The 17,741-nt window shown below is 44.0% G+C and overlaps 1 protein-coding gene across 2 annotated transcripts in view; it reads left to right on the top strand.

Annotated features, from left to right (window-relative positions):
- ELL2 (elongation factor for RNA polymerase II 2) overlaps nucleotides 1-17,741 on the top strand; it is a 67,444-nt gene that overhangs the window by 38,339 nt on the left and 11,364 nt on the right. The window contains exons 3-7 of one of the 2 annotated variants that reach the window (XM_002713941.6): nucleotides 2,965-3,086; nucleotides 7,522-7,685; nucleotides 14,247-14,506; nucleotides 16,470-16,594; nucleotides 16,686-16,773. In XM_002713941.6, the coding sequence (XP_002713987.2) occupies nucleotides 2,965-3,086; nucleotides 7,522-7,685; nucleotides 14,247-14,506; nucleotides 16,470-16,594; nucleotides 16,686-16,773 (759 nt within the window). Of the gene's footprint in view, nucleotides 1-2,964; nucleotides 3,087-7,521; nucleotides 7,686-13,678; nucleotides 13,827-14,246; nucleotides 14,507-16,469; nucleotides 16,595-16,685; nucleotides 16,774-17,741 lie in introns of those variants that run through there. The other variant, XM_089313049.1, reaches the window with a different exon arrangement.

Genomic DNA, 17,741 nt, shown 5'->3' with positions numbered 1-17,741 from the left:
CTATCCAAATTTAAATAAGACTTTCATTGCATGTGTGTGCTTTTTAAAAAATACAATTAAAATGTATAGGAAAATAATTCTTCCACATGAAAGTATAAGGGTTACTTAAGAAGTCTGGGGTATTGGATAGACTGAGGGATGAGAAACAAAAAAGTGTGATTTCTTATTAGCTTTTTTGTAATGCTCTGTTCAGTAGACATACAAGCTAAAATAGTCCAGTAATTAAGTTAAAAACATTGATGGGCCAGCACTATGGTGTAGCCGGTTAAGCCACCACCTGCAGTGCCAGCATCCCATATGGGCACCAGTTCAAGTCCCAGATGCTCCACTTCCAATCTAGCTCTCTGCTCATGTACCTGGAAAAGCAGCAGCAGATGGCCCACATCCTTGGGCCCTTGCACCCACACGAGAAGCTCCTGGCTCTTCGCTTCAGATCGGCCCAACTAGGATCATTGGGACCATTTTGGGAGTGAACCAGTGGATGGAAGACCTCAGTCTCCCTCTGCCTCTGACTCTGTGTAACTGTCTTTCAAATAAATAAATAATTATTTAAAAAAAAAAACCTTCATTGACAGAATATTGTACATTTGCATTTCTATTTCTTGAAAAATAGAAAAAGACTTTTTTTTTTAAAATGTCTTCTTTTTGAAAACACTATCTATAATCACCCTAGTAGAACAATTTTCTCTACCATGATGAGTGAACTATTGTAGTCCCAAACCTGAATGGCACAGTAAGAAAACTTGGGCCTAGCCTGACATGGAGATGAGACCCCAATTACTGTAAAAATCACCCCAGCTGGGTTCTGCAGATGGGGGTATAGGGTCAAAAGAAGTAGAAGAAAATTAAGTAAGACATAGCTGGGAAGAGGATTTCAATCAGGTGTCCATACCCTTCCCTATGTATCTGCCGCCTACAGTAGGCCTTAGGGAGGCTTAAGGCTAGGGTGCACTTCCTTTCTCTATCACTAGACACTGCTAGTCCCAAAAACACAAAAACAGACCTCAGTGTGTGCTGTTACACAGGCATGCAGGTGGACTTCATATTCATTTGTGTCTGATGCAAGCATTCCTGTGGCTCTTGCCTTCCCCCACTGCTGTAAGAAGTCACCAGTGTGTGTGTGTGTGTGTGTGTGTGCACGCACCAAGGAGGTGCTGAGTTCGCACACGCAGTAAGGCAGTCTGATGAGTACCTACAGACAGTAAATTAAGAGCTTTTCACAAAGTGATAGCATTTTAGAATTGAGGGAAATTTGGGGAATTAAAGACTAACGTTAGGTCCTCCAAAAAGGTTATTTATAGAGTAGATAATAAATGTAGAAACTTGCTCCTCTACGAATTGGATCTCATTTAACATAGGGAGTCATGGGATGACACCCACCCCCCACATCAGAGTGTCTGGAATCCCCATCTGGCTCCAGGTCCTTACTCCAGCTTCCTGCTAATGCAGACCCTGGGAGGCAACAGTGATGGTGAACGTGATTGGGTCCCTGCCTCTCATGTAGGAGACCTGGAATGAGCTCCCTTCAGCTTCAGACCAGCCTCTGCCATTGTTAGCATTTGGGAACAAACCAGTAGATGAGAGTGTGTATTTTTGGGAGTAAGTGTTTTCTGACTCTGTATGTGTGTGTCTCCCTCTATCTGTGTCTCTTTGTCTGCCACTCAAATCAATTATTTGATTAAAGAGTCAATCATACTTTAAATTCATGGATGATAGCAGCTCTCTTGAGTCCTTCTTACTTCTTCCTTCAGCAAGTATGTATTACACGTCTACTGTGTGCCAAGCTCTACAAATTGTCTCCCTGTTTGCTTTCCTTTTCCCCCTCCCCCCTGGGGATAAGAGGGTTGAGGGGTTGGGAATGGCAGCTCCCAGTCTTTCCTATGTATAGGTCCAGGTGTGTGGGTCTTTTAGGGTGAGTTAAATGTGGCAGAGTGTCCAGCAGGGCAGAGCAAGGGCAGGGGTCACACACATTTGTGCTCACAAGCATATTCACACACACACTTGATGGCCACTCAGCTCAGGGTCTTAATCTAATAATGCAGAGAAGAGATTTGGGGGAAAAAAATGTTCATCATAAAGTACCCCCCCACACACACACACATTATTCAGACTTGTTTGGGGGCTGGTGGGTGGGGTGTCATATTTTATCTTACCCACAGATCCTTTGGTAAATCATCACCTAACAACACAGTGTCCCCAGCAGACCCACAGGAGGAAAGGCATGAGGTGCTGGGAGGAGAACCAGTGAAAGAGATTTGTTCACACAAGTTTATTGAGCTCCTACCATAAGCCTGATGCTCGGGGCCTTCGTCATCTAGAGCCACCCTGTCCCCTGCTCTTGGGGCTGCCCATCCGGTAGGGGATGAGACCTTGAGTAAGAATGCAGAAACCACCACTGCCTGCTCCACAGGCTGCCTGGGGCCAGCCTGGGAGTGGCTGCAGACTCATCTCTGTAGGCTGCTGACCTTGTTGTATAAACATGAGGATGAATAAGGGAATCATAGGGCAGAGACAAACGCCTGGCTGCATCTTGCCTGTGAATGTAATTATGGCATTAACCTTGTGCTGCTAGTGATTCTTCAGAAACACAACTCAGCAGGGGTTCTGTCAGACAAAGGAAAACTTGGGGAGCTCAGAGGAGGAAGAGCTTTTTAACAAATTTATTAATACTCTTCTGTAGGAACTGTAATCATTTGCTGACTTGAAATGAAGAGAGTTCCTCTTATAAACTAATTATGGCCAGAAGCGATTACTGACAGTTAAGGGTAGATAATGGAAATAAGGATGCAATGAGTTATAGACATGCTTGTCAGACTCCTTGAATCATTTGGTCATTTAAATGCTGTAAAAGTATTCATCAAGAAGGCTTGGTTATTAAATGATTGTCACTTAAATAATTAGTGGATCAGTCAGAAGATCCTCCATGCAAATTTATAATCTGAGGTGTTTCTTTTCCTCTTTTAGCTTGTCAAAATCCCCAAAAATGATCCCCTCAACGAAGTGCATAACTTTAATTTCTATTTGTCAAACGTGGGCAAGGACAACCCTCAAGGAAGCTTTGACTGCATTCAGCAAACCTTCTCCAGGTAAGTGCTTTGTAAGATGTGCAGGCTTTAAAAACACTAAACAATAAAATACATGCAGTCATTCCATAAATAATAACTGAATTCACTTGCAGAGCTTGTGTACTTGTTCAGAAGGTATTAAGTGCCCAGCGTTTACTAGAAACGTTTTCACTGGAATGCAATCACAAAATTTTTAGATTCACACCCTTGAGGGGCCACTACGGTACAGACAAAATATGTTATGGATAAAATAGGAAGTTTGGGGCTTTTTATTAAAGACTATTTTTTAAAATTTGTAAAAGCTTTTATTTATTGACATAGTCAGGATTCACACTAAAGGGTAAAAGAGAGAAAACATCTTGGGTGTCCTCCCTCTTCCTACTTCCTTGGTCAAGCCTTGTTTTAAGGTAGATTTTTAAAAGTCTATTCCATAATGTCTTAGAAACTGGAAAATTAACCCTTGTAGAGAAGTCATCTCCCCTGATTAAAGGGGGGTGGGTGGGCAAAGAACACATACCCACCCCAGGGTACCATGGAACCCTTATGCACTTAGCTCCTCTGTAGACAATAAGCCCCTGTTGCTGGTTCTTTGCATTGGTTGTTTCTGATTAAAGAATGAGCCCTTGAGTAGGGGGGTTTGCTCTTTCCCTACAACAAGACAAAAGAGGTTGGGGGCTCGCTCCTGTCATCAGTGGGTAAGGCTTTGACATTGGCCCTGGGTCTATGCATCTCTCATCTGTGTAGCACTTAAAACTGTAAGGGCCTGATGTATGTGTTTGAAAGAGCGGAAGCTGTGTTTCAAGCAGGCACAGGAGGCAGAGATAGAAAGGATGATACACAATTGAAAGAGTTCTAAGTTTCTCCTCCCATTTAAGGTGATGACGTTTTTGTTAAATTGCATATACTGCAGTTTATGTAGACTCTGCTGTGTCATCCACTACAGTAGCCATAGTCAGGTGTGACTGTTTACATCAAATAATATTTAAAATCTCATTGTTCATTCACATGACCCACTTTTTATGATCTTTGTAGCCTCATGTGGCTGTCATAGTGGGCAACACAAATACAGGGTATTTCCACCTTTGTGAAAAGTTCTATTGGATAGCACTGGGAGAAGACTGTGGAGTCGCCACGTGGAAGATCCTTGCTAATTGCATAGACCAATCCCTTCATTTCCCAGGTGACTATCCCTAGTTACCAAGCTGGTTGGTGAGTGGCTGGGCTAAATGAGACTGACTTACTCAGAACTCCAGTCCAGTGCTCATTACCGCCACAGAGCACACTAATTTCTAATCGTGGTGCCATCACCTGTGAATCTTGTCTTAAGTGAGGAAATTTTGAAGTCAAATTGAACTATGCTCACGTAGGAATTTTATTAAAGGATTTACTCCCTTATGCAAAACTAGTGATACCATCAGAAAAAAATCAGGTTTCACCCTTCCATCATAAATACCCTGCATGTTTATTCCTACCTTCCTTGATTTGAAAAGTACACACAGTGCTGTAAGAGAACAGAAACTGTTATTTTGAGAAAATCAGGGCAAATGTTTTAGTATCCCTTCAGAATGATCTAAGGTGCTTTTTAAAATGAGGTGATATAAGCATAAATTGAAATTTGCCATCATGAAAACAAAAGTACTTAAAATTTCAGTTCTCAATTTGGCAACCAAATTTAATTTTTTTAATAAAATATTTGTTTTTTATTGATTTGAAAGGCACATTTACAGAGAGAGAAGGAAAGACAGGGAAAGAGATTTTCCATCCACTGTTTCACTCCCCAAATGGCTGCAACACCATGACTGGGCCAGGCCAAAGCCAGGAGCCTGGAGCTTCTTCCAGGTCTCCTATGTGGGTGCAGGGGCCCAAACACTTGAGCCATCCTCCACTGCTTTTCCCTGACAACCAGCAAGTAGCTGGATCGGAAGTGGGATAGCCAGGTCTCAAACTGGCCACGCATGTGGGATGCTGGCTTCACAGGTGGAAGTTTAACCTGCTACACCACAACGTCGGCCCCAGTTCCATTTAATTTTTACTTTTCCCGTGGATCTTGTCTCTTCCCTAGTAGTGTGTGCTCTTATACGGAAGGGGCTTTCTTACACCTGTTTCTGTTCTCACTGCACTGGTTAAGCTCAAAATAGGTGCCATAGCCAACAAATATGGATTAGCTTGTTTCCTTTCTTATCTGGCTTTTTAAGCCTCCTTGACCCTCACTTTTCCTATATAACATGGTGGAAATCTCATAGTCAAAATTATCTCTCAAAAATTCTTTAAATCTACCCCCTTCCCAGGCTTAGTGAAAACTGCACAGTTTAGGCATACAGGGTACCATAATGCCAACTCGACCGTGGGAAACAGTGAGCAAGGCTAGGGAAGAACTGTGGAAACATTTATACACATATGCCCACGTGTTTACACTTTCACAGTAGCTCAGCTGAGAATGAAGAATTCTAGAAAGCATCTTCTTGCCTGTCATATGTGGCTCCATTTTGTTGTCACCTAAAAGATATGTTTCCACTGGCGCCGCGGCTCAATAGGCTAATCCTCCGCCTGCGGCACCAGCACACCGGGTTCTAGTCCCGGTCAGGGTGCCGGATTCTGTCCTGGTTGCCCCTCCTCCAGTCCAGCTCTCTGCTGTGGCCCGGGAGTGCAGTGGAGGATGGCCCAAGTGCTTGGGCCCTGCACCCGCATAGGAGACCAGGAGACCTGCCGCTGCGGCCATTGGAGGGTGAACCAACGGAAAAGGAAGACCTTTCTCTCTGTCTCTCTCTCTCTCTCTCACTGTCCACTCTGCCTGTCAAAAAATTAAAAAAAAAAATAAAAAATAAAAAAAGATGTTTCCTTACCTCAAAAAAACGCAAGCAACAATTTCATCATGACTGGCAGTAGGTTCAGCTTATTCTGGCTCTTAAATTACAGTGTAAATAACAGGGAGAGTTTTTTTTTTAATTGGTTTTCAATTTCTTTGTGCGAGACAGAGCACTCCCATCAGCAGATTCACCCCCTAAATACCCGCAGCTAAAGCCAGGAGTTAGGAAGTCAATTCAGGCTCCCCGTAGTTGGCAGGGACTCAGTTACTTGAGCCTTCAGTGCTGCCTCCCAGGATCTGCATTGAGAGAAAGCTGGAGTCAGGGGCCAGAGCCAGGAGCTGAACCCAGACATCCCAATATGGAATAGAGACGTCTTAACTGGGGTTGTAACCACGAGGCCGAATGCTCCCTCCGAGCAAGATGTTTAAAAACAAACTTCTTGCCACCAGACCTTCCCGCTCTGCAGTCATTTCCTCCCACTCTTGTCGCTCCATCTTTCGTCCCCTGAGGCTTCCTCCTTCCTCCCTTCCCTCTTTCACTGGTTTTTCAGCATTCCAACATGCTCAAGTCCGTCTGGTTAAAACAAAAACAAAAACAATGTAGTTCTTGACCCAAAGTCTGACTTCAACCGCTAGCATCACGCTAGCATCCCGTTAAAGCTGTTTCCCCAAGGGGGCTGTGACCTCCTTGCCTCCAAATCCCACAGATACTTACTGTTTCCTCAGTCTTCTGAAATTGTTCCCAGCGTTTCCCAGTGCTGACCACTGTGTGCTGCTTGAAACATTCTGTTCCAAGGGCTTCCGCGACACAGGGCTGTTCTGGTTGTCCTACCACTTTGTCTGGGGTTTTCAAGTCTCATGCGGCTGAAATATGAATGTGCTCCAGGTTGCTCCTCTGAGACCCCTTCTTTCTTCCTTCCTTCAAACTCACCACTCCAACATCTCATTTTCTCCCTCCCAACCATGTCCCTAACCTGCCCTTCTTTGGGTTCACTGTCTCAGAAAATGGCACCTCTGTATATCTATAGCCAGGCCACATCTTTACCCTCTTGCCCTCTCTCCCTGCGGGGCAAAGCATTGATGAAATTCTGTCAGTGTTCCTGCTGACCGTCTCTGCAGTGTACTGACCCCTGCCTTCTCACTGACCTACTCTGGTTCAGCCATCACGTCCTGCCTGTGATGCTCCACCTCCGACCAGCTTCTCAGCGGTCACTCATGCATTCCCCTTCCTCCCAGTCTGTTCCCTATCCCTACTGATGAATGCAGTTCTAATGCATGCATATGCTGGTTTCACTGAAATTAAGTTCTCACACATTTCTCCTACCAGTGGTAGGTGATTCTTTAAAATAATTGACTGCTAAGTGGAGGTAGAAGTACAAGGCTCACTGGGGCTCTGGTCTTCACTCCAAATACAAATTTTGCTCCAAATTTTATGCATTTGGTCTCCAAGAAGTCATTTAGAATTGAGGGGGGGAGAGATATGAAAGGAAGAAAAGATATTTATACACCTTAGATAATCTTTACATTTAAAAATTAATATTGGTTATTTTAGGATTACAAACTTCTCTGGGCTGTGGATTTTAGTTCTCGCTTGCCTTTATTGTGCAGAGTGACAGGCATCTCTAACTAAGCCACTGTCTTCCTTGACAGCTCTGGAGCCTCCCAGCTCAATTGCCTGGGGTTTATACAGGATAAAATTACAGTGTGTGCAACAAACGACTCGTATCAGATGACACGAGAAAGAATGACCCAGGCCGAGGAGGAATCCCGCAACCGAAGCACAAAAGTTATCAAACCCGGTGGACCGTATGTAGGTTTGTATATATAGTTCTCTTTCTCCCTCTTGCTGATTGATTGGAGTAATTCAAGATCACTGTAGGTAAATACTGGTAACAGTAACTCAATGAAAACAGAGAAATTAGTTTTCAGGGCCTTTTGCACCACAAAAAAAGGTCATTAGTTCTCTTCAAATTACTGGAAAACTAAAGAAGAAATTGGAAAGTTTTATAACTTTGCTGAGTCCTGAAACCGATGTTGACTATTGTTATTTACAGTATTGGGATCTAGTCGTGTCACTCATGTGGTTGTAACTGTGGCATTTGTGTTTTCCCTGTCACTGGATGATGCGATTTCAGTGATGGACAGTTTGGTTCTTGTTTTGTACTTCTGTGGGGCTATTTTTATAGTGAGTGTGAGTTGATAACCTCATTATTGCAAATTTTCTTATAGTTTCAAAGAATCTTTGCACAATAAGGAATTTTTATTGCAAAAGTATTCAAATGTGCCTCTAAAAAACAGTGCATTAGGGCACTAGATCTTTGGTGCTGCAATTATGGTCCTCATCCTCATTAATTAAGAGCCTACCCCACCCCTATCATATTTATCATGAGCTCACTCAAATATCCATCAGATTGAAAGGAAATAAAACCAGACCAGCAAGAGGAGGCTGTCTTTTATGAGCTGTGACCCTAACAACTCTTGAGGGGTCGATTCACAATGACTGTTAACAGTAATAGAATGGTAAGAGTGAAGATGAGCTCCTTTTGATTTCTTGGTTGGTCAGCTTCTTAACACAAGTCACTCTAGTTAATGGTGAAAGAATATTAATTTGGAAACTTGTGCTCATAAAACTCAGTCTGTTGATGAGACTGAATCAACATCTTTCCAAGGTTTGGTGTAATTCTACTCTGTATTTTCCCATTGCTGATCCAGCTACAATGCATTCAGCTTTGAGAAGCTTCACCAGTGGTTTAATAAGTATTTCTCTGGAACATAGCCAGTGCTCTTGGGACCTGGTGCTTAGCTTAGATACATTTAGTTTGGTTTAACAACAATTCACAGCTTCCCCAGGTATCTATACCCATAGGGCTCCGTTCCCTGCCCAGTAAGCTACCAGATGAGGGTTTTCACCTTCCCTTTCCTGCTGACTGAAGTTAGCAACTCCCTCCTTTCTCCTCTACCCTGGTAAGTAACTTAATTAGCTTTCTGTGCTAGTAGGCTAAGCCTCGAGTTATTTTTAAAATGCACAAGATCGGCCACACTTCAATTTAATGACAAACTATGAATTCCCAGTCCTGTTTCTCTGCAAGTGTTTCACTCTGTACACTACCACCGTTTTAGAAACAGTGAGGCAAACTGGTGTGCCTGACAAATGAACGGAAGACTCAAACCATCAAAGTGACTTTTCTCCTCCTAGTAAAACCAGCTGAAATTCTCTCCCTTTGATTCATTCCAAATCTTGAAAATCATCGACAGTTACTGCACTTCTCCCCCACGGGATCCTCTGGTGTCTGCTCTGGTCCTGTGTTTCTGTTTGTTTTGGTAGGTCAGGTGCAGTTCATTTTCGGCTTACACAATGCCTTTTCAACACCCAGCATCCCACAGGCTATTCACTGGGCTGGGCCCTATAGGACTTCCAGGGTTTCTCACAGACATTACTGATCATTCATATGCATTTGGGGGAGTGACCACAGAAAAATCTAAGGTTATCAAAGTTGAAACCTGAACCACATTGTATCTTTACCCTTCCACGAAGAGCTGGCCACCCCCTCTGCATATGTCTGTCCTCCCCAGAGCCCTAGTTGAGCCTTTGCCTCTGTGCTGTGTCCTCAGTGTCCTGGCCACTCACTATCATAGCACAGTGCTCTTCTCTGATCTTGAATCTTGTCATTAACCTCCTTAGCCCTTTATTCTCCAGGTCAAATAACCCCAGCTTCTTTTAACTTTTCTTAATATGGCCTCCATCCCAAGCCTTTAATTATTTTTATTGTCCTCCTCTGGGCTGCCTCCAGTTCCTCCCCTCAGAGTTCACAACTGGACACTACTCTTAGCAGAAAGGCTGACTGGTTCTGAAACTCTGGGACACTGCCTGGTTTTCCTGTCTGTTGGGAACGTTGCCGTTCTTTGTTCCATCCTGTTCTGATTGGTTTCTTTGCCCTTCCCTATTACCAGTTCTTTTCCATATGTTTCTCTCCTTTTGGTCAGCTCAGTTTGAATCTTTCAGCTTTTTTGGGTGTCTCAGAACTGCATGATCCTTCTAGGTGGCTGCATCATTTGTCACCCTTTAATGCTAACAGTACCCAGCACTTCCTGAGGCTGCTGCACATGGTCCCCCTGGAGCTGCTCCTGTGGACCTCACCAGCACTCTGAGAAGTAGGTTAAGGTCCACTCTCCAGTCTGCATAGCAATGGCAAAATGGTGCAGGTATGGCCTCGTTAACAAGTTGTGTTATTTTCTTAAAACAGTGGGAGGCCCTGCCTTAGTTCTTAGTTGTCTAAATCGTGCATCATGACACCAGAAGCTCTCCCACACCAGACTAGAGGCACCTGCAGAGCACGGTTCCTTTCAACACTCTCAGCCCAGGTGGAGGACAAATGATAGTAGCGCTGGGGCCGCATGCCGGTGCTGGCATGATGCCAGGCCTTGATGGCTGAACCAAGGCACAAGACCAGTTTAAGGAGGACTGTGCCCCTGGGGCTAGTGGTCACCTGGCCTTGTCACAGTATGGGTTTCTGCGACCCTCTTGTGGGCTGGGAAAAACCAAAGCCTGTTTGTGAAGAGAGGAGAAAGGAGAGGCTCCAACCTGAATCTCACTGGTCAGTGGTGCACATAATTGCATTGTTAGAACCCTGCCTCTTTGTTAAAAGGAAAAAGTCCATAATCACCACTGCTTTCCAAGTACGAGAACCTTAAGCCTGCTCACTGACTCCTACTGGAATCTGGAATTTTTTTGATTTGTAAGTTTGTTTAATTTTTTTCCCCACTCATGTGATCAGTTGATTTTTTTTTTAAGTTTTATTTAAGGTATACAAATTTCATGTATTTCTTATATACAGATTTAGGAACATAGTGATACTTTCCACCCTGCCTGCCTTCCCACCCACGTTCCAACCCTTCTTTCTCCTCTCCTCTCCTCACTGTTAATTTTAACATAAATCTATACATGTAGTAATATTCAGGTATAGAAAATCACCCAAGAAATCCACCATTTGGGCTTCTGTTTCCAATTTTTCCAATTTTTGTCCCCTTTATTTATGGCAAGTTAGCATATTTTCGAGCAATTGGATAAATTGTTATTTATCATCTTAATTTTTACAAATATTAGAGGCAGGATATGTAACCTGGATAACATCTATAATGCTTTGTAGTTCAAATACTTTGTGACAGTTGGGTGTGTATATTTTGGTATTAAAACTTTTGAAAAAATGATCACAAATTCCAAATGGGTTCCATTGCAGCGGATTGTGTGTGTAACCATGACAGAGCCACGTCGTTGGCACAGCACTGCTGATGTTTTCCTAGCTTTGGGTCATGCTGCCAGTGTTTCTGGTCAGGATCCACAGAACAGAGAAGCAACTGCAAAAAGTGGTGCAGCCTCTCTCTCTCTCTCTCTCTCTCTCTCTCTCTCTCTCTCTCCCTCCCTCCCTCCCTCCCTCCCTCCCTCTCTCTCTCTCTCTCTCTCTCTCTTCCACCCCCTTCCTTTCATATTGTTTTCTAGGGCCATTTCACTGAGGGGTAAATACTTTCACCATCACGGATTAAATGAAAAAGCTAGGAGTGCATGCCTTGTTATGAATCAGTGCTTCGGATGTAGTCCCAGATTACCCAGCCCTGCGACCCATGGCTGCTGTTTATATCCGGAGCCCAGGGAGTTGATTAGAGTTGGGTCTGGGAAGAGAATTAGGCTCTCCCACAGGCTTTATTAAAAGGGTTTTTCTGAGGCAAATATAAAAAATAAAAATGAAGCCCTTCTCCCCACCTGGAACCTAGCATTTTCCTGCTTTGTTTTTTTGGTTGTTTGTTTTTACTTCACCAATTTCTTTTTCACCCATAGCCTGTCTGTCTTTGAACTAGAGGACCCCTTCCTGGTTGGGTAGGCACAAAAGGAACGGGGGTTGCTGAGCAAGTGATCTCTGGGTATCACTCAGTGGTCCAGTGAGTCTGGGTTCTTCCACACGTTTGAAAGAAAGGGTTCCCTGTGACTGGCTGTCTGAAAAAACAGTGAAAGGAGTGTGCTGAGTGAGGGGACTTGAGGAGAGGTGACCGCCTTGTATAAGCACCCCAGGGAAGGTGCCAGCTCTGTCCTCCCCCTGACCAGACTGACTTCCTGTCCATCATCATACTCAAAGTCCTTTTAAGAGCAAAGTTAGCCCCGTATTTGTGCCACACCTGTATCTGAGAAGATGAGGGGAATCCCAGAAGACTGTGGAGCCCCCTGAGACCCAGGACCAGAGGCTCAGAGCTGGTTGGCACCCTGGAACGTGGTGGCAGCGCTGTCACTTTCTGTTTATATTTTTCCTTCCTGCTGGCTTGAATTCATTCTAGATGACAGTTGTAATGTTCGTGAACTTGGCTGAGAAGCATTCTCTCCCATCCCCTCCTGACACAAGAAAGGGGAAGAGAGAAGGGCTCCATGGTCAGTTTGCTTTGGAAAATATGAGTTAACAGATTTCTGTTATGGTGAGCCTTGGCAAGGGGGAAGGAGTATGGAATTTATAGTATTTCCTAAACTTTTGTGACCTTGACCCTATTTTTTCCACTAATGCCTATTACAATTTCAAGGGTTGATAGTTAACTCCGTTACATCCCAGAAATAATGAATTGAAAGGCTGGTGTTTAAAATTTCATGTTAGAAATTTCAGCATGTCCCCAGCCTCTGGCTGCCTGGCCATATGGGAAATGGGGACTGGGTAGGTTCCTGCTCCCCTGCCTTCTTGTCGCTTGTTGTCATTCTCTTAGTCATCAAATACTGATTCCAGGCCTGCTGGTAGACAAAGCAACCACAGCCCTGCCCTTCTGCAACTCACAGGCTTAGAGCAAAACATGCAGGAAAGTCTGGGTGTTCATCACAGAACTTCCCACTTCCTAAATGAACACTTTACCATGTGCTCATAGCCCATTGAAAGCCTCGCTTTTCTTGCCTGTGAAATGGGGACAGTGTCCACCTTTTGAGAGTCCTTGTGAGACCTAATGAGATCCTGAGTGCGAAGCTCCTAGTCCAGTTCCCCTCCTCCCATGATTGGTGCACAATAAGTATTAGTTTCCTTTCCCACCTGTCACTGAGCCAGCCATTTCTAAATCAACAAAAATACAGAAACCAGATCTAAATCTTATCTCCAACTCTTAACTCAGTAGTTAGGCAGTGTTCCCTTAATGTTGAGTTCCTTTATTGTGCAATAGTTTGATTTGTGCAGTTGGTTGTATCCAGATAGGAAAGAAACAGACTAGCCAGGAGAGATTTCCTGGGAACATTCATCCTGTTTCCCGGACTCAAGGTGGAGTGATGTCAGGACAAATCATCCCTCTGGCCAGGCCCGGGGAGTGCAGTGCGGGAGCAGTGACAGTAAGTTCCTGCCCCAGAAGCTGTTTTCACCACAGACCACGGCTGGGGAAAGTGCCTTTCCTCTCCCACTGTTTCTAGCTGATAGTCTGCTTCCTGGGGGAGCTGCCCCACCTGTGCGCCATTACCAGCTCTCCCCCGTCTGGAACCAGAGGGCGTCCAGCTGAGGCTTAGAGTGGACTAAATGAACGAGAGATTCTACCTTAGACTTCATCAAATGAGGGTTCCAGTTTTGTGCTACTTTCTGTGATGACTGGAGTAGTCAGTGATGCTTCACATGTGTATGTAGCGGCCTGCTCCCTCAGCCCATGCCTTCGCTGGAAGTAGCCACCTGCTAAGTGTTAATGGTGAAGCCAGACAGGAAAAGGCTAACCAGCTGAGTCGCCCTGGCCCTGGCACAGGTCTCTCTGTATGATTTCCCGTTCCTCTGCCTCATTCTCCGGGTCTCAGCACCACAGAGGAGAGCGCTCTGTTTTGTTTTGTCGCTAGCCTTTGACTGCTGCAATTTGGTAGGGATGCCTAGTGGACGCCGACTCCACTCCCCGTGGCTTCAGAATCTGGAAGTAAGGTCTTGTGCAAGCTGAGCCACGAGTGTGTTCTTGAGAGGTGTGGACTGGTATGTGTCACAATTCACTGTGCTTTCAGAAATGTTCTATGATAATGCAGAGTTAACTTTTGTGAATGGCACAAATACGCGGAAATTACTTTATTTCCACTTAACATCAAATAACCAGGAATCTAAAAGTCCCCAGTCTGTTAGATTTTGTGTTACTCATTATTTACTGTGTGGGCAAAATACATCTATATGTATTGATTCCAAGAAATGATTCATCAAAAAAATTCTGAGTTCATCTTTTTGGCCACTTACGTAGAATGCTTTCTCTGTGCATGTCTCTTTAAAGTAAAAACTGAAATGAAGTGGCCTTTATTCCCTTCAAAAATAAAGGGGTACTTAAGTGGTGAGTTGTGGAAAGGGAGGTGCTCATTAGGTTGTAGTTTGCAAACGTGTAACCGAGTGGTTTCCCCTGGCCTTTAGGGAAAAGAGTGCAGATTCGGAAGGCACCTCAAGCTGTTGCAGATGCAGTGCCTGAGAGAAAGAGGTCAACCCCCATGAACCCCGCAAATACGATTCGCAAGACACACAGCAGCAGCAGTGTCTCTCAGCGACCGTACAGGGACAGGGTGATTCACCTACTGGCGCTCAAGGCCTACAAGAAACCGGAGCTGCTTGCTCGACTGCAAAAAGATGGCGTCAACCAGAAAGACAAGAACTCCCTGGGAGCGATCCTGCAGCAGGTGAGGCCTGTGGAGCCAGTCCTTCTGCTCACCTGGTGCTCGAGAGTCCCTCTCAGAGGCTTCTTGTTGAGTTATCGTCCTCGTTAGTGCAAGAGAGACATGTCAGGGTCATTCTTGATCAACAACCTATGAAATACAACTCCTGAGTATTGAATTAAATCTTCTTACTTAAGGCATTTAATTAAAAAAAAAAAACTCACTGAAATATGAACATTATCTTCATTTGGGTCAAGTGAATTTTACCCTGAAAATTCTATTAGAAAATAGGTAGGGGTTTGTTGTCTGTTTTTAGTCTTGCATCATGTAAACTGTTGCCTTAATTTTCACTGGCATATTTAGGTGAAGTTGTGTTGTATAGGTCTTCGATTGGTACAAGCCAAAATGGCTTTGCCTGCTACATAATTTAGAATGTGTCCTGCTCTGCCTCACTGTCCTGATTACCCTTCCTTTTATACCACTGGTGTGGCAAGACCAGTCTGCACCCAAGGACATGAATGTGTAAAGAATTAGCTGTGATCAGGTACTTGATAATCACAAGCTTATGTATAAAAGTAGATCATTATTTAATTAATGTCAACGGTTTGTAAAACTAGTTCCCTATATTTTCCATACTGACTTCATAATTCCATGCAAATGTCTGGTCTTCAGAGGACAGTAGAAGCTAGAGTTAAAAAATTTTTAAATTGGCAGCATAAACATTGAGTATTGAAAGCCTTAAAGCTGAATGAATGCAATCATCCTGGAAGGAGATGAGGCATTGAAGGGAAGAGGCCAGAAGACAGGCTGTGAACTCCGCAGCATATGGAGGAAGGAATAAAGGCAACCTGAGAAAGAGAGGTTCTGAGGGAGAGGAGGAAGAAAACAGGAGACTGTCCCATCACAGAAGCCGAGCGATGGGACTGCCATGGGGGCGGGCGAAGTGACGCGCTGGGGGCTGTGACGATCAGAGGATGCTGCATTTTTCCCACTTAAAGAAATGTGGTCATGTCCTCCTCTGTTAATTTATTTGCGAATCTGAATTTAAAATAAGCCTATTGTATTCTACTTTAAAGTAACATTAACATTAGATTCGTAGTCAGCTGAATTGTGAGATGAGAGAAGCGTAAACTATCATATGGTATTTGAGTAGTACCTTAAAAAGATACCAAAAAAAGTTATAAAAATGGGCATTCCAGGAGGAAGCAACAGGCAGGAATACCTTTCTCTTAGCCTTAAAAGTACTTCTGGCCTGGCTTGCAAACCCGTGTATTTGTGTGGTTGATAGATTCCAGGCCTTGGTACTCCAGGAATTGTAGTTAAGGGATAAGGACAGATTATACCTGGGACTATACTTGCCAACAAATAACAATAATTTGGGGGTTCCTTCGGTGTATGTTTCCATTTTTTGGTTTTCTGGAATTTCAGGGACTCTGAAGAAGTAGTTCTTTAGGAGAATTGGCAGACATAAGGCACAAGGTTGGTTATCAGGAAGAAAAGGGCAAACAAGCTTCTTAGAACTGAAAGTGTTCATGTGAAGACCAGTTCTGTCTGACTAAAAGGAAAAGTTTAACTCACCATTTGGGCTGTGTTTGGCTTCTTACTAGAAGCGATGAAGGACTTTTATCATGACTCAAAAGTAATGGAGTTAGTGGTCTGAGGTAAATGATGATGTTGACAGTATTAACTGTTTGGTTCCCTTTGACTAGAAAAGTTGATTTTAAAAAGTATCACCTTCTACTTTTCCTATGTGGGCCTATTATTTGACTAGACATATGACAGATGCAGTCGCCATTCGGGAGAGAGACATCTAGCTAGGTATGAGATGTACTTCTCCAGATGTGCTTGACTGGCATTTATTCCAATCTGGTGTGTGCAAAACTGGCACTCCCTTTAGGGTCAATTGATGTCATTATCTTCAGCATAAATCCTAAAGGTCACCTGCTTTAGAGTGACTAATGCTCTCTGTTTTTACACCACATACCAGGTCGCCAATCTGAATCCTAAGGACCTCTCTTATACCTTGAAGGATTATGTTTTTAAAGAGCTCCAGAGAGACTGGCCTGGATACAATGACTTGGACAGACGGGCCTTGGAGTCTGTGCTCTCGAGGTAGGTTCCTTTTTTCTTTTGCTTGACCACTGCTGCACATGTTTTAGTCATTGTTATCCTCCCTAACCGGGAACGTGTGTGTCCTTTACAGAAAACTAAATCCATCTCAGAATGCTGCTGGCACCAGCCGTTCAGAATCTCCTGTATGTTCTAGTAGAGACACTGCATCTCCTCCTCAGGTATTTCATAAAGTTACAGAACCATGGCCCTCAGAGCCGCCCCAGTAGCCCCTCTGCTTCCCAAGGGAGGGACGTGAGACCCAGAGAAGCTGCACAGCTTGCCTGTCCAAAGCCACACAGCTCATTCATGGCTGAGCTCCGCCCAGAATTCAGGCCTTGGCCTCCAGCCCAGAACTCTCTCCACCACAAGGCACTGCTTGTCAGAGGACTTAATGTGTACCTTGCTTTTCGTTTTCCAAGTTTACATTTTGTTGTAATGTTATCTGCCTTTCAGTTGGGTCACTGACTGGAAAACTTACCCAGCCCCATAGATTTCTCAGATTTTATAGAAAATTGAAAAATTTTAATTATACCTGAACCATGTTCCACAAAAATATTCTTAGGGGAAAAAATGTATACAAAAAGCAAATAAAACAAGATAGAATTTTCACTCAGGTTTTCTTCAAGCATTTTTAAATTGGATCCAGTTCAGAATACAAGCAGGCAGTTTCCCCATGAGATTGAACAATGGTGGGAAAAGGTGGGAGGTCCTGGCTAGTCCTCAAGCTCAAGTCTGCTGGTTTTCAGCTGACCAGCCAGCCTCGAAATTCTGAATCCCGAGAGCTTTGGACAGACAGTGGGACAGCCCTCCATACCCTGGAATTCCTGACAGTGCCCTGTCCCCCTGCACCCTTCCTCCCTGGACCCTACTCCCAAGCATTGGGGAGACACAGATAAATGTATGGAGCAGCAGAAATCTGCCTTGGGCAATAGGCAATAGACTAGTCATGTGACAGAAAATGTTAGAAAGTAGTGTGAGGAACAGAGGAGGAGCAGAAAAAACAAAGCTATTCTATCTTTGCAGGTACATTGTTTGGGAAGCCTTTTTTTTTTTTTGAGACCAAAAAAAGAGAGAACTCCCATCTGCTAGTTTGCTCCCTAAAAATGCCCCCCAGCAAATAGGATTGGGTCAGGATGGAGCCAGGGAG

Source organism: Oryctolagus cuniculus, chromosome 14, assembly GCF_051225735.1.
Source record: "Oryctolagus cuniculus isolate XC-2025 breed Fujian yellow rabbit chromosome 14, ASM5122573v1, whole genome shotgun sequence".
In the NCBI taxonomy this organism is placed as follows: domain Eukaryota; kingdom Metazoa; phylum Chordata; class Mammalia; order Lagomorpha; family Leporidae; genus Oryctolagus; species Oryctolagus cuniculus.
This window is presented reverse-complemented; position numbering and strand designations above follow the sequence as displayed.